General features: G+C 30.5%; 1 protein-coding gene across 1 annotated transcript in view; it reads right to left on the reverse strand.

Annotated features, from left to right (window-relative positions):
* Positions 1-24,585, reverse strand: part of slo (calcium-activated potassium channel slo) — a 238,817-nt gene that overhangs the window by 10,178 nt on the left and 204,054 nt on the right. The window contains exons 16-23 of the mRNA XM_085949993.1: positions 23,181-23,231; positions 22,244-22,267; positions 19,526-19,591; positions 14,722-14,757; positions 12,425-12,569; positions 9,141-9,209; positions 2,209-2,383; positions 909-1,133 (exon numbers count right to left, since the gene is read on the reverse strand). Coding sequence (XP_085806119.1) covers positions 909-1,133; positions 2,209-2,383; positions 9,141-9,209; positions 12,425-12,569; positions 14,722-14,757; positions 19,526-19,591; positions 22,244-22,267; positions 23,181-23,231 — 791 coding nt within the window. The remainder of the gene's footprint in view (positions 1-908; positions 1,134-2,208; positions 2,384-9,140; positions 9,210-12,424; positions 12,570-14,721; positions 14,758-19,525; positions 19,592-22,243; positions 22,268-23,180; positions 23,232-24,585) is intronic.

A 24,585-nucleotide genomic window follows, 5' to 3' on the forward strand; every position in this document is an offset into this window, starting at 1 on the left:
GCTTTATATTATAAAATATATTTTTACTATCGTATTCGTCTGTGGCCATATATTGCCATAGGATTATTTTGTAAATCAGTTGAACCTTACGCGGTATTGCCGCAACTCTCCGCTCGTCTGCTGTATTGGATCTAAGGATATATGCGGTCTTGCTTGCTTCCTTAGTATGGATAATTCATGCGCAGTATTGATTTTAACCGAGTGCATGTAGTCTATTGGTCAATTTTTAAATTTTAATGCACCAATCAATGCGGCTAGTGCCGTTTAACCGAGAGCACTAAAAATACCTATTTTAAACATATTGGCTCATACGCGGTATTGAACTTACATAGACGATATGACGTTTCTGCATTAAAACACCAACTTGATAGAGATTTCTCAATGTTTTACAAATATATTTCCTGCATTGGTAGCAAGCATAATATGTGTATTGTTTGAAAATAAAAACCAAAATGGCTGTTGACACCTTACTTTGGTTAGGTACTTAGATAACTACTGTAACTTACAACTGTATACGATTGTTCATTAAATAACAGATTTGTAACACAAATCATGGTGTTTTTTTTTTTATCTTGATGCGAATAAAGTGTCGGCTTATAAAGATGTGGATCTGGGGTTTTGTAAATCACAGCTCTGGCAAAATATGTGTTTGAACCCAGAACATGGACCCAATAGGTTGAGCAAGTGACTAATATCCATTTCTCGCAAAACAAAAATCTGTTTACGAAATCTCTTCATGTGGTGGCCAAGATTCACATTGGATTGTATTACCGATGAAAAAAAAACAATCTTCATGGAGAAGAAGAGAAGTTATCTTCAATATTTTTGAAAACAACCATTTATTGATGATTATACATAAAGATTTGCTAGTACTACTTAATGCAAATTAATATTTTTGGTATACTAACGTTTAAGACAGATATTTTGGGTAGGTTCTGAAGCATTTTCCATTCTCGGCGTATATAATCTACAGAGCCAACAATTACGACATGTTTCAGCTCGTGATAATGAAAATTGCTGGCACGCAACGGCATTACTAAATTTCTTAAGCCGATAAGAGGCGAGTCCGGATCGGCAAACAAACAAACCACCACGTGACCGTTTAAAACTGTCATGGCGGCTTGATTTCGATCCTAAAATAGAAAAAAAATAAATTATTATAATATTAGTGCAGTGGTCACTTACCATTTATGGACTTTCTTATTTGAGGTCACCAGTACATCCACGCACATGTAAATGGGCTATTAAACGGTAATTAAACATTATTGAATGTAATTTTCATGCCATCAAGACAGCTCTCTGATAAAATAATTTTGTTGGATACAAATAGGTACGTATAATAAAAAGCACAAAAATTAAAAGACAACTTGATCATTTGTTTGCATCAGAAATTTACAACGTAGCTTTTAGCTACCTGGGTTTCGCTTTTCGGCATCTTCAGGAAGTATGTATAGATATCGGTGGCAAAGAGTGGATATAGGCTAAGATACAACATAAATACTGCACAGTAAACTTTATCAGTCATACGGATTTGTTTTCATTGAACTCAGGCTACAATTTGCAGATATTGTTGGTTAGTTTTTCAAATTAAATTAAGCCCTGCGAAAACCAAACCATAATAGATTATAGCCAAAAAATATGCCATTATATCATACATAGTTTTATATATTTTATAGATAGAGGAATATTTTTTATCTGTCATGGTTTAGTTTGTGCAGGGTTTAATGAATTTTAAATACTAACCAACACCATCGGCTGTAATATGTATTTTTGAAAATTGAAAATAAATAAGTATGACTAAAAAAGTGTACAATTTTATAATTTATGTCAGATCTATAGCATACATAAACTATTATGTTCTGGTTGACGCAGGGTTTAATTGACTTTTAAAAACCTATCCAACACAATCTAAAAATTCTTTTCTTAGTTCAATGTAAACAAATCAGTATGACTGACAAAGTGTAGTGTGCACTATTTATGTCGGATCTTAACAGCCTATCTCCACCCCTCACTATTGATAGATATTATGGTAAATACACATGCCGAAAGGACCAAACCGGGTTACTAAAAACAATTTATATAAAATAGTACAAACATCAATAGTGCATCAATAAATACAATTTATTACAAACAGCAGAAAAACAAATATGTGGTAGATATACAAATGACTAGTATTCTTGTACTAATGCGTACGTAGTAAGTACTTATTACCAGTATGCAGTCTTCAAGGTTTCTAGCTGGACTCCAGTGGAACATACCGGTCGAATCATATTTCATTTCAGTCTTTTCAAAGTCAAAGTCTTTGGACTGGTCATCAGCCAGCCCCGCCGGAAGGGTCACCCCATTGTTGTTCTGGTTGTTGCCGCTGCTTCTGCTCGTTGGCCTGCCATCACAAATCACATTGCACCATTAGATTACCAAGTGAAAGAATTGTCGCTAAATTGGGTTCAAATCTACAAAGGGTAATAACCAGTTTAAGCCCCCACAGTAAAATACATAACATATTATGTGTACACATTTTTAAAGTATAATTTAAATATCTCTCAATTCACATATATGTAGTGTGAGTTAAAAATTGGTTATATATGACAACTACAAGTAAAATAAGGAAAATTTAAGCATACAAAAATACAGATTGACTGTTGTATTGATGTTATTCTAGTGACAATCATTGTTAAAAATAACAAAAATCGTGGAAAAATGAATCCATATTCCGTAAAGCACATATCGTTACAGTTTAACACAATCACTGCTGAACTTTTAATTACCCCATTTAAATAACACGTTAATTATATCTAATGGTCAAGTACTCTAAACGCGCCAGTCGCGGTGTTAGCACTAAATGAGCAAAAATCCCTATCTCCAAAAATGGTCGATTTTAATTAAATACTTGTATGCCAATAAATGCAGATATCATCGCCTGTGATGGACGGGTGTTCCACATCTGGTGAATACACAATAATACCTCAGTTCCAAAGTATAACAAGTCAAAATTTTGCAGTTTTGCGTTAAGTTTGAGGAAATGCTTAGAATACCAATATCTACTAGTTCCAAAATGTAATAAGTGATAATCTGCTATTATTTTAGAATGAGAGTGTTATTAATCTTTAGAATTATACGTTAATTTTGTGGAAACCTCTGAAAACTCCTATTATTAACAGAAAAATATAAAATTATGTTTATAATCATATTAGAAATATAAATATATTTTTTAGAAAATCCTAGAATTTCATTAAAATCAATAAACATTAGATATACAGTAGAAGATTAAACCTGCCCAAAATCTTGTTTCCTAATTATCTCAGAACTATGGTTTTAGAGTTGTTACACTTTGGAACTGAGGTATCGAATGATGTTTCTTCAACGTGCACTTCGATGCAGAGTATGTAGTTAATATGTAAGTAATGTATACGACGCACACGGGCAGTCATAGGTCACATTTACACTGGCCGCACCTTGATTCAGCGGTTTCCATGAGTGAAACTGAAGTGCTTTTATGTAACTTATATCCTATTTCACAGACGTCTTATTGTTATTTCAGCATTTTGAGAAACGATATTGTAGACATCATATCGTCACTGTTCTGGCAGAAGACACTAATTCGAAAAAATTACATATTGAGTTAGTTATACCAAAATGTTCCTTATTTCAAACTTTACTGTCTGGAAACCTTCTTAATAAATAAACAGTCTTTATTTTAAAGTCATCCTTTTTACGATTACTTAATAAACTCACATGATAGACCATTTCAAATAGTTTAACAACTTCAAAGTCAAATTACTCAAAACTAGTATTCTCCAGTTAGTGTGTTCTGCCAGAACAGAGACGATATATGGATGATTGCTAACAGTTTCACTGCAAACTGTTAGTTTAGAAATAAAACCATTGTTGCGGCCAGGCAATATAAACTTTGTGACTGACATCTGTTGTGAATAACTGTGACTATAGGATTATTCACTATAACTCACTGAACATATTGCCGTTCATTTAAAAAAAAAAAACTGATTACTGTGGAGATTTGAACTGACATTTACCCAACAAGGAATTAGACAATATGATTGTTTATTGTATATAGTAAATTAAGCAAGTATGAAATCGTGATTTGACTTTCTAGATGTATTGATTGTATAATATGATAAAGCCAGTGACTATCCGAATTATATATTATAATGTGTGAAGAATAATGAAGTATTTTATCTAAAACTAGTGTAAATAGATGTTCATGAGATGTTGCATAATAAAAAATTTATAAATCGAATCGAGTTGTGACAATTATAATCAAAGAAACATTAGCCACAAATAAATTAATTGAAGGAAAGTAATATTACTTTGCGTGAATTAAAAAAACACAGGCTAATTGAATCGTTAATTTAAAAAATAATATGTAAGTTTATATTTTTATTTCATAGTAATTATGTATAGTGAGCTAATATTCTAATAAATTCTTATGTTGATTCATAATTAATACTATATTTTACAGAAAGTGTTACATACTAATTATATATTTCTTTTTAATTTAATACCAAATTAATTTAAAAACCCCAGATCACAGGAACCATGTATTCTGTGGAAATACTGGGGAATGTTTATTGGTACTCCACAACTAATATTCATCAAATAATAAGCCACATTTACTGACGGGGAAAAGGGTAAAAATTACCTCAAAACCGGGGTAAACATGTAAATTTTTAAAAATTAATGATCAAAAATACAAATAAAAGTTTATATACTTATTATTTTAAAAACACAAAATAATTATTAAGCTTTTAAAATTGCATTTCGACTGCTTAATCTACAAACCAGCCAACTGCACTTTTGACCAAAAATTAAATTTTGACGGCATTTTGTTATAAATCATGTATTCTATATTCACACAAAATTTCAAACTCCTAAACCTATAAACAAATGTATTATCGTTATTCATACAAAACAGCCACGTGCAGGTGTCAAATTTCCAATATCATAAATGGAATAACTCCTCTCTTTATATAATTTTTCTTTATATATAATAGGGAAGCTACGGTGGCCGCGCGGCTTAAGCATTGGACTATAAAGCCGTGAGTCCCAGGTTCGAATCCTGGGTCTGGCAAGTACACATATTGTTTTTCAATTTGTGTATATCAGGGTATGGACCTAATAGGTTGAGCAAGTGGCTGACATCCATTTCTCGTAAAAAACAAAAAAATCTGTCAATACAGACCTCCACTCTGTGGAGGCCCATATAATCCTATCAGGATCGGACATGGTCGAAAAAAAAAAGGGAAGCTAAAATAGTGTGTTAATTATTCATAGTGCAGCTTATTTGTAAAAAAAAAAATTTCAAGTGTATTTTTGGATTTGTTAAATTCTGCTTGAAGTTAAATTATTATGTTTTTCTCCTTCCTGAACAATTTGCCCATATAGAGTTAGTCGGTTTGCAGGTTAAGCAGTCGATATGTGGAATTTATAAATATGAGTTGCCCTTAAAATAATTCACCTTTGTGAACAACGATTTTTATGTTACCGTTATGAACTTGAAAACAACGTACACAATTCTATTGGACCCTAAAGACAGCATCCATGTTGCTCGGACATAAAAATCTTAGATGGCAATGTTCATTACCAGATATTAAATGACACCATTTTATTTTTCCTGTATTCTGCAGAATATCATTAAATACAATCTTTTTTGGGTACCACCCAAAAAAGTTCCCCAAACCCGTGTTCTATTATCATATTTACATTAGTAAAAAATGATAAACCTTTTTTTGTAATAATGTAAAAAAATTGGAAGTTAGTTGTGGGGTGCCAATACATATTTTCACTGGAACTACTATAATAAAATATTGTAATATAGATACATCATAATATTTTTTTTTTTAATTAATAGAGATGACAAAAAAAAATAGAAAAATATTCAGGTATATTACAAAACATACCACATATTACATAGTACCAGAATTAATAAACATTCATTTGGATATAACCATGATACTCTATGGTCACAATGTATAACTTCTACGGAGTAAAGATTATGTAAATATTACTATTCACCTGGAAATTTAAAATTAATAAAATCTAATTAAAAATGCAAGATAAATACATCAGGATCTAAAGAAATATAGCAACTGTCAACTCACGGAATAATTGCTATAGAATTCATTAAAACAGTTAAATTTAATGGGATTTACAAATATTAATTATATTTTACAAATTAGGGGTATTAATTTATTTACTTTAATTCTACATCGGTAAAAAACCACATTGTAACATTTACGATTTATTAAAAATTTGAATATAGAATGAACAAAAAACTACTAATTTCGAAAGATTAAGACAAATAATTTACACCAATTTATAAGATTTAAAAAAACAGATATACGTAACACACAAAACTAATAAGTAAAATTATACTCAGACTGTATGGTAATGGAAACCTATTAATTGTATTTGTATATTTAAAAACAGTTTTGAATCATTATTGTTAAACAATAATGTAATTAAGCAAATTATTTCAATTTATTTTGTAAATGTCGGTATAACCGATAACGGTTCTAATCAAAAGAAACATTATAAGTTTTTAGTGTGAAACTAACATATTATGTATAAAAAAGATAAAGGATGAATAAAATTCATGCTGACAAAGAAAATAAAACATACATAATAAAATAATTATCATAAAAGCTTCCAATAATATCGAATGAATGACAACAAAGATCACAACATATTCTACAAAAAATAAATCATTTATGAGAATATGACCATCGTATCACAAGTAAAACTCGTTAAGTACAATACTAAACTATTGCACTTAATGAGTTTTACCTTTGACGCGTCGAATATTTCTTCTGTTTGACGATAGGTGCTGTAAAAAAGCACATAAAGAGATACAGAGCGAGAGAAAGAGAAAGAGAGAGGGGGGGAGAGAGAGAGAACAGATTGAGAAAATAAAACATCCAAATAACTAACGACATGCTAGCGGCTTGTTGTTTCTACGAAGAATAAAGGAACAACAAGATGATAAATTTAAAAGACAAGAAATATATGGAAAGAGATATGACATGTACCGACTCAATTATGATTGCATGAATAGTACACATAATAAAAGAATTCACAGGGAGAAATTTTGTATTTCAGTTACTTATACCAATTCTAAAAATGTAACCAGCGTTGAAAATATTCTCAAAAATTATTCATAAATTAAATGGTGAAGTAATTTACTAACCTTCTAATTATAATTGCAAATGTGTAATTTACATAGTTGCCAGTGTACGTTTTAAAGTGAAATAAATTATACATTCAGTCGATAAATTAAACATTAAATTTGACAAGATGTAGAAATTAATAATTTATATAGACCACGGAAAAATATTTTTATAATGGCGTCTTTCATTTTATTGTTTACTGTAATATCTTTGTTTAAATTGTAGTTAATTATCTTTTTAGATTCCTAACTTATTCGATAAACAATTTATTATTTAACAATTTATATTTTATGGGCGTGTAAAAAAAAATTAACTAAACTGTGAATCAAATTAACCACTTGCCATCCAAAGAGGATCTACAGTCTTGCCATACGTAAAAGGAAGAATTATTTAAGTTGTAGTTAGGTTATGTTCTTTCGAATAAACAAAAAACCAATGTATCGACTACAAGAATTTACTATTGTCATATTATGCTTAAAGGGTTCTGTGAATGATAATTTCATCATCAAATAACCATCATCTCTCCTACAGTTATTAGTAAACAATATTGTTGAAGTTACTTACCAAAATGCACAGCAAAATTAAAATAAGTAATTTTGATGTAAAAATGCTAAAACAATGTTCAAAAAATATGTTCACACTAAACTGCTAGAAAATGTTTAACGCTACTTTCAATAAAGATAGATCAAAAGGTCATAATTGACTTAAAAAGTATGTTGTGATAGAGGGTTAGAGTTGTGGAATAGTAATAACTTGAACGCTTGAACCTTACACCCACGATAGCCGCGCGGCTTAAGCGCCGACCTATAACGTCGTGAGTCCCAGGTTGCCCTGGGTCTGACAAGTACACATATTGTTTTCCAATTTGTGTATGAGTCAGAGTATGAACCTAATGAGCAAATGGCTAACACCCATTTCTCGTAAAAACAAAATCTGTTAATACAAACCGCCACTCTGTGGAGGCCCATATGATCTTATTAGGATCGGACATGGTCGACTAAAAACTTGAATAGATGAGTTGATTTTTAAAAAACGGTGTCGTTGGCTGTGTGTATTTCTTTAAAAATACGTAATATTCGATGGAAAGCCCTTGCAAATATGAATATATTGTGATAAAAATAATAAAAATGGCATCTTTACTTGCGCATTTTTAAAATTCGCTTTTCTTAAATAAATATTATATACAATATTACAATATTATAATATATTACCTTATATTATAATATACACCCACGGTGGCCGCGCGGCTTAAGCGTTGGACTATCACGCCGTGGGTCCCAGGTTCGAATCCTGGGTCTGGCAAGTACACATATTGTTTTTCGATTTGTGTGTGAGTCAGGGGGTATGGACCTAATAGGTTGAGCAAGTGGCTGACATCCATTTCTCGTAAAAAACAAAATCTGTTAATACAAACCTCTACTCTGTGGAGGCCCATATGATCCTATTAGGATCGGACATGGTTATTATTGTTATTATATTTTTTATATAACGAATGAGATTATTTAGATCTAAAGAAGACAAATGCGAATTTGCGTAATATCCTTCTGTAATCAACGCTCGAAATAGAAAATTTTACCAACTGGAGCGCTCGATAATTTTCCGAAAATATTAACATAGTTATCTAATTTTGTATATATTTTATAAAAATAAGTATGTAAGATTTTGTTACATATATGGCATATTATCTAGCTCTGATGGTTAAACTATTTTTTCCACAAGACGGATCGATAAATTTTCCGATTTCATGAACCGGAATGGCGCTCCGGCCATTTCGAGCACTGTTTGTAATAGACTCTACTACAGATAGCAAAAGGTTATTAAAAATAGGATAAAATTTGAGAATTTTTCAGTGTGCGGCCGGCATAGCTATAGTTTGGAATAGTAGCACTATTTCTATGTTCTATATTACTAAATGAGAGGAAAACGATTATGAAAAGAGACATCTGCTAAGCATACATGAGTTTTTTCACTTCGTAGGCGAGATGGTACCCCTGGTATGTGGTGTCCTGCTCCGGGGGCGCAGGCCTGCGAACATAACCATACGACTCTTGTCTGCTTTTCTCTTATTCCCAACACATTTATACAATATGTAAACACTGATTCTTAACATAACAATTCATAACCAAAACAGTATCCCCTGTTTAAAGCTAAATCGGAAAAAAAATTTGAAAAGTTATACCATATTATTATTTATCACGAATAATGAACACAACTAAACCAAAAAAAAAAATACTAAATATTAGATAAAATTTAGATAATAGGTAACCAAAGATTGTTAAGAATTTAAATCGAGTTAAATTAATTAATAGAAAGTCAGTGTGATGTCACATTATATACAATACATAGACCAAAAAGCAGAAATTAAGAAATATTTATTTTAGGTTATGGTCTTTTATTCATCAAGCCAAATAATTGACTGTTTAATGATTAAATTTTAGTAATCACATTAGAATATATTGACATTATGATGTTTGCAAATATTCATACAAAATGATGAAGGTAAAGAGAAACACATGAATGATGAGATTTATAGTTTGCAGAAAGGCAACCAAAGCAGCTAAAAATATTGAAAACGTAAATAATATTAACATATTGTGTGCAGTGTTTAATGATAAACCATACTGAAAACAAAATATTACTCTGAACATAAATTTAATTCATTACCTAATGAGATCAATAATTTTATTATCGGTCAGACATAAATCGGACATACACAGTCCCGCAGGATTTACGAATGTTAACAATATAAGTCTTTCCTGGGGTACCTATATAAATAAATTTAATTATTTAAAACAGATTTATGAATGAATATTATTTAAACGAAACTGAACAATAAGGAGTGTCTCAATAAAATGTAAACACACTTTAATTATAAATAAACCGTCTGTTAATAAACATAAGGTCCATTTTCATTAAGTTTTAATTAAAATTTGTATGCATTTTATAGGGATAACCGGTATGATTGTAGGAACATAAATAATTGATATTTATTTTGAATTAATCCATTTTATAACAGTTTACAAGATTATTAAAAAGTACTGAACAGGAGTCGGCACACTTTTATTATTTGAAAAATCAGTTGATTTGTTAAAACCTGAGATGTGACAATTTTACATTTGCTATAGTTTGGTAAAACCCTCTAAGTCCTATGTATAGCAAAAATTGTAATATAATTAATTACTAGCTATCCGGTACTGCTACCTATGGAGGGAAATTTTGTGTGGGACTTAATATTTGGTACTGAAACATAAAATTATTAAAGCGAAAGTTTTTATTTTCGGTTTAATAACGTTATAAATAATACATATATTCTTTTTAACGATACAACAGGCCATGAGGACAATGACAGTAGTGTGTTTATTAATAGAAACAAACACCTAGACTTTGAGAAAATCACATAAATATATCGTGACCTCAAACAGAATCGAACTTGGGGAACAAAAGACCAGCGCCTTACGTACTGGACTACGAGGGCTGCTTAATAAAAACTAGTTAATAAAATTTAGCTTGCTCGCTCCACACGTGAAATGACAGCAATACTACCTACATTAATTTATTTTGTAAATCTGTCATCTGATATTCAGTAGAAATACTGCAAGTATTTCAAAATTGGAATATTCAGCATGACAAAAAATGTTACATGTCACAATACAGCTTTAATTTTTTTATTATAATTACATGATGGAAACCTTCGATGTGACATGTCTCATTTTAATAAGACTAACAATAACCTACAATGTACGAAATCATCACATCCGACCTATTACAAACACTCGATGAAGATGACCGTCCCCCTCTGAGCTACCTGTTATTTAGATATAATATGAAGTTATTCAGAGACAAATTGTATGTAAACCTTTGTGTTTATAAAGTAGTATTAAGCCACTCCTGTAAAATTTCAATTTTGTCACATCAAAGGTTTTAACAGCTGATATAATATTATTACTGGTACCGTCTTTAAGCTCACTTATTGAGTTCATTAATACCAACTTTTTGGTGATATATTATATTGCTTGAGACTTTCTATGTTATCTGTTATTTTTTGAGATGTCATCATGTGTTGTTTTTTCTTCTTCCTTCCCCAGCAATTCACACTCGTTACAGTCACCATTTTCAAGAAATAACGTGGTTAAGTGTATGAACGCTCTTCAAAATTATACAGTTTTCACGAAAACATCATGCTGTAACCCTACAATTAGTATTACACATATTTCGGTTTGTGTCCAGGCTACGGGATAATTAAATATTTTTTTCACCGCGGTTGATTTTTCCGGTGTGATCCAAAATGGATAGTTATACTTTATAAGACAAACAGTATAGAATCTTGGCGCCAGCACATAAATATGAAACTTTCGTGTGACACCTCCGTGTTACAATTGTTTAGGTACATTGCAAAACTGCTCAGAATAAAAAAAACACTTGCATTCATTCATTTAACGGTACATTTGACCACATTTTTTTTTCTTGAGAATGTTTCCTGCAACAGGCCTGTAATGTGTGGACAAATAAGAACTCATGGTAAGATCCAGAATATAAAACTGATAACATGGAAACAGCATTTATTAGCAAAATTGTATTATTTTCTAATTTAATATTTTTTCAACAAAACTAATACGCGTTTATAAAAAAAAAAGCTAAAATAATTTTGCCGTGTTACCGATTCCTGATCTGATAAGGCCACGAAACCCATTACAAAAGCTAGACGCAATTACAAATCATTTGAATAGCAGCATTCAAGGTGAACTTTCCCGGGATGGTTCGGACATGTACGGTGTAATCAAAATTGATGAGCATTCTGAACTGTCTCTGAAATGTCCACCAAGACTGCTACATCATACGATTTGCGGCTGGCTGTCTTTGCGGGTAGTGGATTCAATACTATCAAATAATCATTGTTTAGAGATTTGAAAATCATTTGGATACGTCTACTGACAATATGTTGAACTAGAGGAATGTATAGTTGTTTTATTTAGACTTGTTTGAAAAGGGGTAAAAAATTAGGTAATAATAATATGATAAATTTTTGACAGTAAAATAATATTTTCATAATATTCTCTAAAAAATATGAAACTATCAATGGACGTCTGATAAATTATGGGAAAATCCATGAAGGATAATAAAACAATATTAATTATTGATAAATAACAAAAAAAGCTGTTTAAATATTAATGCACGTTAATTTGTGTAACTCAAATGATTGTTATCTAAGTTAATTAACCAATCATTGACGTAATAAATACCTATTATTATATCCTGGTGAAGTGACTGCGTCGGCGGGGGCTCTATTTACATTTGGTTTAACTTTGTTTACTTGCTTTGTGGTTGAGTTCATAAGTTGGTTCGCCGCTGGTGTAATCACCGCATTCCTGTGATTTCTGTTGATTACTATAAAAAGAGAAGGAATATATTTTATTTATACAAGCAATACTTTTTTTATAGTTGTCAACTCTTAATAGTGAAAAGATTTTTTCATTGTAGCACTCCGATGGGACAGAGATAGTTATTATTTTTTTCTCTTATTTCATGGTGGAAAAACACGATAGTTACAGAAAATGGCTACACAATATTATTATAATTATCTTTATTATATATGTACTTATTTTTATTCGAAGTAATTTTCCACATTTATAATGAGAGCCTTTGAAACTTTTTGTATTATAACATTTGATAGCAGTTTCATAACATTTTTAGTATAGTTGAATCGTTAAAAATATATAAGGCAATGTTACTGAATATACACTTAACACACAATATTATGTCAATGCATTTCTAACACAAAATATGTTCGACTTGTGCCAAAATAAAAGCATTCACATTGTAATACTGTAACTGCCTGTAAAAGATTAGACCGGCATCAATTATTGCACATAAATAAGCCGAATCATCATTATTAAGAATATATTGATGAACAATCACAAAAAATTAAGAGTTGAAACCAATATTATGACAGTTTCACAGAAATGATTTCTTAGTTTCGTTAATTTAACCACACTAAAAACATAATGGAATCGCACTTCAAGTAAGTATTGCAATATAAATATTTCATATGATTCTCTTCATATATTATATATTATAAAAGATGTATATAATAGCTGTCTTCTTTAATTATATAGAAAATATTCAACCCAGATAATTTTTGCAATTTCTATAGACCTTTTGTAAAACCTTCGTAACTTAAAAAAAACCTAACGTTTAAAAAATACTGTTATGGGAGTATTTAAATCATTCTAGTGTATGAATACTGTATTCATTGGATGTACGGAATATCTAAACTGAGATTTTTAAACTAGTTTTACTGTAGAAGACAGTAAGAGATATTTAAATTGAGAGAACTTTGCACCCTACGCTTTATCATTTTATCGATCATTTTACACTGTTGCAAATATTGTACCTGTATTTTATAAAGGAGAATTAAACCATCACCGAATATTATATTGACTTCTTAATTAATAAGTATAATATACCAACAAGACCCTAAATATCCAAATATTAGAAACATTATCCAGTATGCCCTGCGGAGGGTAATATTACATAATAAAAAACCCCGTTAATAATACTGTCCTCTTCAAATAAATAACCCAATCTCCGTATTACATGATTGGGAGATAAATCATTGATTAAAGCTTCAATTTATGTAAATACATTAATAAAGTGGTAATAACAAAATTTAACTTTTTATTTAGGTAGATACTAAAATAAAACAAAATATTATATACAGTAGGCGTTCGGTAATCCGACGTTTAGCAATCCGGCATGTCCAATAGTCCGGCATTTTGTAACTCAGCTCTCCTGCTCGATAATCCGGCAGGTTTCAAATTAAACTGCCGGATTACAGAGCGGAGAGCTGTTAAGTTTACATAAACTAATAAAGATTTTTACTGTGCAAATCTGTGATAGAAATCCAATGATCCGGCATAGGTGAAAAAATATGGGTGCCGGATTACCGTAGTGTACGTAGTCTCGTAGCCATTGCCTACTGTAGTAATAAATACATATAATTTTACAATGATTAGAAACGGTTCAGTCTGCAGCATTGCAAACAATTATTAACACAAATTCTTTTAAAAAATATATGTTGAAAAGATTCCTAATATTAATAATACCTATCCTTTATTTGAATTTTAACAATAAATGTGTGATTAAAAGCTATTCATTTTATGAGGGCAGAATAAAATTAATATTAAGTCCAGCTAAATTCGTTTATTTGAAATGGATGAAACTGGGATGATAGAAATATTATAATTAATATTAGTTTCATATTAACCAACACTCTTTCAAACCGTAAAAAATAAATTATGTTATCATGTTCAAGATACCTGTAACAATATTGTTTCATCGGTGATCTTTTGATTTCCAATTCAAAAGAATGTACAGTTTGCGGAGAGTTAAAAGATAGACAGTTTACACAAGTATTTAGAAATAGATTATGTTTGGTTAATTACACACAAATGATTGACTTCACGATTCTGCATTGAAATTAATGTTTATTATTCTATTGGCAACACTACAACAACACTCAATTATCACAAATACTCACAGCTGATTTCCTCTCCTCTTTCTCTAGTCACCTCGCCTGAAAATTGTTTTTTAAAACATTTAAATTACTACGACAGTAAACATAATATGTGAGCATTCATAACATGTACATGTCGTATCATAGACAACAAAATACGACAATCATCACATTAAAGAGTAAATTTGTCGGAAATAAGATATTACTGCATTTTGATTGCAAAAAAATTTTGAAACTTATCATGTGTCGTCGGCCAATAGTTTATTTACTGTAGTAATGTCAAAAATAGAAATCAAATATTGCGTTGTTAATAATCAATTCCCTGCTTATCATTTCTTTGTAATGGAGAAGAAATTATTTTTTAATTGCATATTAATCCATCGGGTTACTGCAGAAAAGCATTAAGTCACAAAAACGACTTATAAAAATGATGAGTAAAGATTTAAGTAGAGTTATCACTGATTACTTTATATTCCATAATATAATTACATATCGACTGTGTTTAGGAAAAAGGACGTAACCCTCACTGAACAAATTTTACAGGAGGTAAAAAACGTTTTTTGAGAGTTTTTAGTTTAATATTTTTTTTTAAAATAGACACAGACATTGGGTGCATGATGATTGATGATTTGGTGTAATATATTTTCGATCTAATAATAATTAAAGAAGTTATTACAGAAAAATTGAGGATAAATGCTTTTTTGCATAAATTAAAAATTAATTAATGTCAATTAAAACCTGAATTTAGATAATAATTCGGCATTTGCGGCTTACTTCCTTTTTATAGAACGTGTATTTAGTTGTATACATTGTTAATATCTAATAAAAGCTCTTTTCGAAAAATCGAGGGTTACACCCTTTTTCCTAAACACGGTCGAATGGTGGCAGGTATTCAATAACAATGTTCTTACCACATATGAATATCTGAGAGAAAGACGCAAACTTTTTGACAGAGACAGTAACTTTATCACATTTAAAATACACATACCATATTTTCAAATGCATACCCTGGAATATTATATAATGTATTATGGGAATACATTGGGGGTCACATCTAAAGTAATTGGTAATACGCCGAAAATTTAGGTTGGTAGACATGTTGGTCAAATTCGGGTATGTTCGTGCTGGCGGATACGCCTGAACCCAAAAATGTTGTATTGAAATGTCAAACATATCAACATAACCTACAATATTATTAGTCATGTCATTCCAATTGCAACATGTAGTAAAAACAAATATTATGTTACTACTAGCTGCTACTAGCCACTCGATATTTGACAGCTCACGGGGAACTATAAATTAAGGCAGAGGTCGTGATGTAATTATTTTTCAAAATACTCGTATCTTGCATCTCAACTTTCAATATGTAAAATTGACAGCCAGCATTGCAAACGTAAGTGCTACGTTCAGTCTATGAGGAGGACGGTATTATGACTCGAATTCGAATGCGAGAGATATAACATGATTATCATACGCGGAACATTGTTTACATGTTTACAAGCGGTGACACTTAGATTTAACAATAACAGGATATATTTAACAATTTTGACATTTGACCAGATATTTTGTCCGTTATATCGAGGTGCTAGTATACTTTTTGCACTACAAAAATGTGACAATGCATATTTTATATAGACAACAAAGTTAATTACTTTTTGCATTCAGAGAAGCGAGTTTATTTATACGTTTTAGAAAATTTCAATTTGTCTACTGTACAAGCAAAAGTATTAACTCATTCTCTATGAATATTCACAGCGAATATATTATTAATATCTCGGTTCTTATTGACAGGTGTTTTTGCAGATAAAAATTTACTTAATGCTTTTCTACAGCACGGTAATGGCTGTTATATTCCAGACTAATGCTAATTGGTTGAATTATTGATTCGTTATTTTTTGACATGCATCAGCGATTATTCCCGCAAATTCAAAGTATATTATAACCATTAATTATTTATCACACCAAACATGCAAAGTTTAATATTGGAAGTTGCATGGGGCATATTGATAAGGGGAATTACTTAGATATAATAATTATAAATATTGCAATAAGTGATAATGTATTCGGTATACAAAAAAACCAGGCCAAGACATTAGAGTGATTAGGTAATTATCAATAATGTGGTCACGTTTGATTCCTATGGTAACCTATCAAGTATTGTGATATGGCAGTAACTTATAATAACAGGGAGATTTTTGTTTTATGATATTGGCAGGATATAAAAATTGATTGCCGTTTGGAAACATCTTTGAATATTTATCGATGATGTTTTGACACAATATTACTTCAGTAGTTTATTTTTTGATAATGGTAATATTATATTACTTTTCTAGTAACTAATTCTAAGATTTGGTAAATATCCAAATTACGTGAAAATAAGTCATATTTAAATTATAAAGTTTTAATAATTTCATTTTTTTGTATTTAAAAATATTGGGGTGTCTTTTTTTAGCACTAAAACATACCGTAAGGCACGACAACAGAAATACAAAGGCTTCGATAAAATCACATAAATATATTGTGACCTCACCGGGAATCGAACCCGGAGCCACCGGATAAGAAGCCAATATCTTAAGCATTACTCTACAAGGGTTTTATAATCATTTCTTTAGTTTTAATTACATATAGGTATAATTAGTTTTTTTTTTCTCAAATAAAATTAGTATAGGTATTGCCCACGATGGCCTAGGTCTGGCAAATACACATATTGTTTTTCAATTTGTATTTGGAGTCAAAGTACGGACCTTATAGGTGGAGCAAGTGGCCAACATCCATTTCTCGGAAGAACAAAAATCTGCTAATGCAAACCTCCACTCTGCGGAGGTCCATACGATCGTGTTAGGATCGGAGACGGACAAAAGAAATTCAAATTCTAATACTCCACCGAGGACAAAGGTTAGAACGTAGGACTCTTATTTTATATGTCATGGGTTTGAAGTCTGTGACCACATGCTTTTATCGATGTGGTCCAGGGAATGGACCCAATGTATTGGACATATCAATCAATTCTTGTTAAGTCTATAAAAAAGCTAAAAATCATTTCAATAAGAAACTCTTTTGTATACAGATATTTTGTTCTCGTGTTTTATAAATTACAGCCATTTTATATTTGATAGATTACAACAAGACTTCGTAGACTATATGGACTTTATTTTGAAAGGGTATTCTGGTAACTTATATTCTAAGGGTGAAATGCAGAGTGTTACTTAAGAAGTGTCAAGGTTTGCATGTTTAAATATATTCATTAGTGTAGTCATACAATGGTGAGTAACGTGTTCATAATAATTCTATTAAAATTCTATACAATTGTCTTCTCATTCAATTAGGTATTAATTGATAACTATGGGAAGTAATCAGACAGTCATATTTTATTACCTAAGTGTATTAAATTTTCATTTAAACAACACATTATTTCAATTTGAAGTTCCTATACATCAAAGAATAACTAATTATAATAATTAATTCTTATAATAAAGAAAATAAAAGTGAAAACTTATTCCAAGCATGGTAAGCATCCAATAAATTAACGGGAGCATGCCGAAATTATACGAAAAATAATTGTAAAATTCTTTACGAAAAAATATAATATAATTATTAACTGATATAAAATTAAGCGATTACATAAAAATGGCGATTATAAAATAACGTTTTGAAATCTGTAAAATATACTAGTATATATAAATACTATTAATACTTTTCTTATTAAGTTTTCCCAACTTGCGCAATTTTAACCAAAAATTGACTTATTTTTTTTATAAAGAATACTTGAGTAAAATAAATGAATATTTTTGAATTTAGAATCCTACAAGTCATTAATTTGTTTGTATAGAAATAAAGAACTACTCAGAAAGATGCATTTGTCCTATTCATATAACATTGTGATTGATTTAACTTTATAGAAATTGATTTTAACTAAACGAAAGAACTCTTTCACTATGAATTTGAAACGAAGAATTTATGTAGGTTATGTAACGAAAAACTATCGAAAATTAAACATACTTAATCAATAGCTAAGATCATAATAATTGTGATTGTCACTGAGTCAATAAAACACAAATTACAACAAATTTCGAATTAAAGGTTTTTGAATTAGTTTAAGTAATTAATTCTGTACAAATTAAATATTTAACTCGTACATAAGTGGTGTGATTTCATAATAATCTGCTATTCAAACTACCGACCGACCGTAAGGGTTAGTAATAATTGTTTGTACATTTGATACAGTGCATTAGCTGACAGATTGAATATTGCAATTAATAATCGCTATCGACTATTAAAAATAATGTCATCTGCGTGACGGCTAATAGATTTCTACATTTATAAATGTTGTGGAAAAATCATTTCAAATGAAGAATAGATAATGAAAAATTTCAGCATGCAAGAAACTATTGAATAAAAATAATATGAAAACAATAAAGCTTTTTAACAGGCAATAGGAGATAATTAAAATATGTAATAAAAAAATTTTAGAATTTATTTTAATAGTGTAACTATATAATAATTACAAAATGATTTTTTTGATAAAGCTATAAAAGCATTTTTCATGAAGAATCCATTAAAGGTATCAGATTGATTTTAATTGATTACTGTCCTGCGTCAATGTGCTCTCTAAAAGTGACTATTAAGCTACAAATTTGCGATGAATTTAAAATTATTATCGATTGCCATAGAATGGAAAAAAGTTGAATCTCTAAGCGGCCGATAAGGATATTGTCTATGTATATGCTGTGATGTTGAAGCGTGACTAAACTGCGCGAGTAAGATACCTATGCCATATAATGTAACAAAATAAAACCAGCCATGTTATGCGAGCGGATTGTTTCAATACCTTGACGAACGTGGACTTTCTTGGGTAACTCTGGCGGGGTGAACGTGGGAGGTGGGTGGTGGTCATCTGCAAAACACCCCAAGACAACATTCCAAAACACCGTCACAAAAGAAAACACATTATAATTATCATCAAAGATTGATTTTGCACTAGAATATTTCAGATTAAAAAAAATAATTCACAATTTTGTTCCAATTCAAATTTAGAATTAATGCAATATAAAGAATTATAATTACTTACAAATCTTTAAGTATACTTTTCATGTATCAAAATATGCAAATGGGCATAATTACATTCAAATTAAGGATATCAATTAATAATTTATGTATGTAAGAATAAAAAAAAATTACCCCTTTTTCGTTTGATATAATTAAAAATAATTTTAATCATACAAACTTTCAAAGTAAACGACATGCACACAGTCAACAATGTTGCTATTTACAAAAAATTAGTATCTACATACACTACGATGAACTTTATACATATGTCAATTAGGGCATGCGATCTACAGGAGTGTGCTTAATGATTGTGAACGTTTCGATTCGGCTTTAGGAGTTAGCAAGCGTAATTATTTTACATGCAATATTATTATGTTAGGAAAGGTAATGAAAGTATTGTATCCAAAGCCACGGAAGATACAAAATTCTCTAAAGCACACGAAGAAGTGAAAAATTGCCTAATATACCTATAAACAAAACACAATAAATCATTATTATTATTACTTACAAATTTTTGTAAAATATAAAAAATTTGAAAGTGATGATATTTAATTATTGTATTATGTAAAGCAGATGATAAAATTTAATGTTAAAACAAGTGTTTAGTATTACTTTCACATTTTACTAATTTCATAAAAAATGTGAAAATAACACAAAATACAAATTTTTATTAAGAATTTTAATTAATTACGTTTATTGTATTTTACAAGCAAGAGCTTATAGCGTATAATTAGGCAGTAACACTTCTTTAAACCGTTTAATCACGTTTCGTTTGACATCAAAAGTGTTCAGATCAAAGTGCAATTATTATGAAACTGCCAATGTGAACTGTATGTGAAATTAATTCAGCAATCTGTGGTTGCGTTTTATTTTTCTTACCATATCTCCATTTTTGTTAGGTAAATTACCATATGAATAATCTAATATCACAGTTTAATGAAACAATCTGATATAATATAATATTAAATATACATACAGAAAAAACATTATTATTATATTATGTAAGTTTAAATGTTGTACAACAATCAAGACACTAGAGACCGAAAACTTTAACGTGAGACCTGGCGGCGGCGCTCGTGTTGATCTTATCTATGGTTTTTGATTTCGAAGTATTGTGAGTATTGCCAGGATTAGAAGATATTATTTCCCACTTCCCTAAATAGGTATATATTTTCGCAAATTTCAAATAATGGTATACATTTTTTCCCAATAACTTATATGGCAACATTAAAATTTTAAGTGTTTTTGTAGCTGTCATCGCGGCAAATCTTTCGATAACGTTGTTGAAGAGCCGAATGAGGTTATTTTGTCGTTTTTCTTCTCCACAGTAGGAGATACGATGCCTTATAAACTTTCTGCTGTCACTTTTCCAAACTTTTGCCATTATTAACACGTCTAAACGACTGATACCGCGCACATATAAGAAACGTCAAATGCGTTTAAGGCGAGGGGAATGGATACTGAAACGCGAGAGGAGGGGATCTAGTTTTCCAAGCCGCCGCCCATCACACTAAAGTTTTCGCACTGTAAGTATTGTATTGTATGGTGTTGTGTTATTATATTCATAATTTTTATGACGGATACAATGAAGTGATTTGATTTTGAAGTATAATCACCAATGGTGTAATTCTAAAAATAAAAATTGGTTGAATTATTTCCTATGAATATAATTATGCTCATTTGAACCTGAAATATGATTTAAATGTGTCTATTACTATTATGATAACATAAATACATACATATATATATATATATATGAGTAGCACATAAACTTTATTAGTGTAATAAAAACATGATATATTTATGTTTTTTTTTATATATGTACCTATGTAAAGAAGATACATAAATAATATTTAAATATAAATAAAATCATTTTAGTGTGAAATAATAGTGTTGTGAATATTATAATATTCTGGAAAAAAAGATAGCGGGTTTCACTACACCACTTGTAATCTAACAAAACTATGACATAAAAGTGAAACATACTTGAACTATTTATCGACTAGGAAGTATAGTTCACTTTTTTTAAAAGTATATATTAGAGTTCTGAAAAGCTGGAGATCTTTTTCAATGTTTTGATATGAACACTTATAATGCAATTCAACACGTGATGTCATGGTTTATCAATAATACGAGGACATGTTATATTTAGAGTTTGGCTTCAAATGTTTATTCTACAAGAAAAAAGTGACAGCTAAAATACTCTATGTTTGTTTATACAGTACTTTCATTAGAGTAATATTTTAATTGATAGTAAATAATTTACGTTAGATTCTGGTGAAGAATATCTCAATGGCTAATGTGTGATAAGAACAGAAAAAAATAAAATCCACTGGAGTGAGAAGAGTTCGAAATGAGAAAGCTAAGTGTGGGCGGGCGGGGCGCCGCGGCCCGCCGCCCGCCGTCACCGCTGCACAGAGATCTCTATTTAGCGGAGGAGAGTGGCTACGAGTGTTTACTTTACATTTAAACTGCAACGCCACATGAGACTTATTCTTACTTGCGAGCATGTACTCTTCATCGCCTTTAGGTTGCGACACGTATGCGATCAGAAGAAAGGAGGGAGACAGAAAGAAAGACAGACAACAGTATGTATTATAACATGTTAACATAGAAAAGGTCAACACACCGAGACGGAAGTCAGACAAGAGAGAATGCAAAAAGGATCTTTAAAACTGGATTACATTTACCGTTATATCCCAAATGCTGACCGTGAATGCACACAACACACGTGTTAAGTCGATTCGGCTCGACAAAGTTTCATTGAAAACAGATCACTCACACAAATCACGCGACAACGTGAGTCCTACTGACAACAACACAAACAATTTAACGTCAAATTATCCTAAACGACACGCCCGTCGAGCTCCCTCATAGCCAGTTCTTTCGACAAAACAGAACGATCCGTTTCCTCTACCGAAAAACCGCTACGTCTTTCGGTAGTACCGGCGCATCGCCGGCGAAATCGGTCGTGTCCTCTTTTATTAAATTTAATTTATTCCGGTCAATTTCTGGCGATGAGTTGCCAAACCCTCATCTTATATACAGATAAACATTTACACATCTTTACATCCCAAAAAATAATTTAAACAATCATGAATATCAATCACTTCACTAAAAATTTATTAAAAAGTAAATATTTCCCACCAACGACGATAACAATGTACAACATAAATGTTGGAACACTATCGGGGACATTGTAATCTAACATCAATTTATCTAAAATTAATTCAAAATGACATGTATAGTTCAATCTTCGATATTATGTTTTTCAAAAAGTAAACAAATGCCCGGTCGTCAATCTGATTCAGAAACGATTAGTCGAATCCCACCCCGGAATCCGAGATGGGTTCCGAGTGGACAATTTACTCATCAGAAGGACCGGCGACATTTTTTCTTTAAAAGTACAATGTTATGCTATGAGGAGTGATACGTACTTGCCCTGCCAACCATCTGGACCGCTCGCACACCCTTCCTGAAGGTTGCCACTGAACCAACAAACAGACACGTTAGCCGACATTGTTAATGCGGAGGTTAACATCGCCGGGAGCATGTCGCCATGCGCAGGCAATACTGTCACCAGGCCTCAGTCTCACACGAGTCGGCGGTAAAGAGGGACAGGAGTTACAGGGTTACACCCCACAGTTATGTACACATCGAGCATAGAGGAATTGGAATAACATCACTCCGACACATTCACATACGGCGGGTTCTAGTTCCACAGAATCAATTCAAAATATACTTTCCTCGACTCAGACATTACGCATCCTCTCGTAAAATTAAAATATATCATCCAAGAGATTCGGAGTATAAGAATCTATTACATAATTCAAATATTATATAATGTATTATAATAGAAAGTCTTATGTAATTATGTAATTACATTATTTGAAGAATAATTCTTTGACTTGTACTCTAAATATCCGGAAAAATAGAAATATCTTTCAAGTTTATATTTCTTCACTCAAAGAGTAAGTAATTAAGCATAGACTAAAAAGATATTTGTTCTATGAGAGAAATCATTATACCCAAACCGAGGCGAGGAAACTATGAATATTGTTTCTATAGAATTACGGCTCGCCGCACGCCAACACGCATGAGCTGGGGAAAGTTATGCTGTATAGACAGAAGCCAGAATGTTTGTGGTGTTTTTGATATTATGATAGCTGGATCACCCTGGACATCTTGTAACTAAATTGTAATGTAGTTGTAATGAAATAAATTAATATATGATGATGATGAATAAACAGTTTCAATTTAGTTATACAAACATGCATATTTTTTTAATTATTTAAAAATATAAATAAATAGGTAATAAATTAAACTAGTAGTAGATATGTATGTCAATAATTAATTATTGCGAGTATTAAAGGTATGTATATTTAATTTGATAAGACTTTTTAATGATTGTATTTTTTAAATATGTGGTGATAGATGGCTTGTTGTTTTAACATTAAAGTTAATATTTTATTATTATTAATGTTTATAAATACATAATATATATTATATATATATAGGTATATAAATTACATATTATTTTACAGTATTTATATATCAAAAGTCTTCTGGGTGGGGTAAATGACTTTTTAACTTAAGCAAATAGCCAAACACGTTAAGTGAATTGATTAATTAATTCATAATTTGCATTCAAATAAATAAACAAAAAAAACAGTCGCAGCAACATTGACTTTACACACAAGCATAGCTGGTGAATTAAAAACAATTAAAACAAAAATACAAACTGTAATGAATTTTTGTTGTATCATATATATTTGAATGTATAAATATGTTTGTGTTGGTTGAAATAATTTTAAATCTTTAGGCAAATTTAAAATTCGAATT

This window comes from Rhyacophila brunnea, unplaced genomic scaffold (genome assembly GCF_057557595.1).
Source record: "Rhyacophila brunnea isolate RB1 unplaced genomic scaffold, BYU_Rbru_1.0 scaffold_10, whole genome shotgun sequence".
In the NCBI taxonomy this organism is placed as follows: domain Eukaryota; kingdom Metazoa; phylum Arthropoda; class Insecta; order Trichoptera; family Rhyacophilidae; genus Rhyacophila; species Rhyacophila brunnea.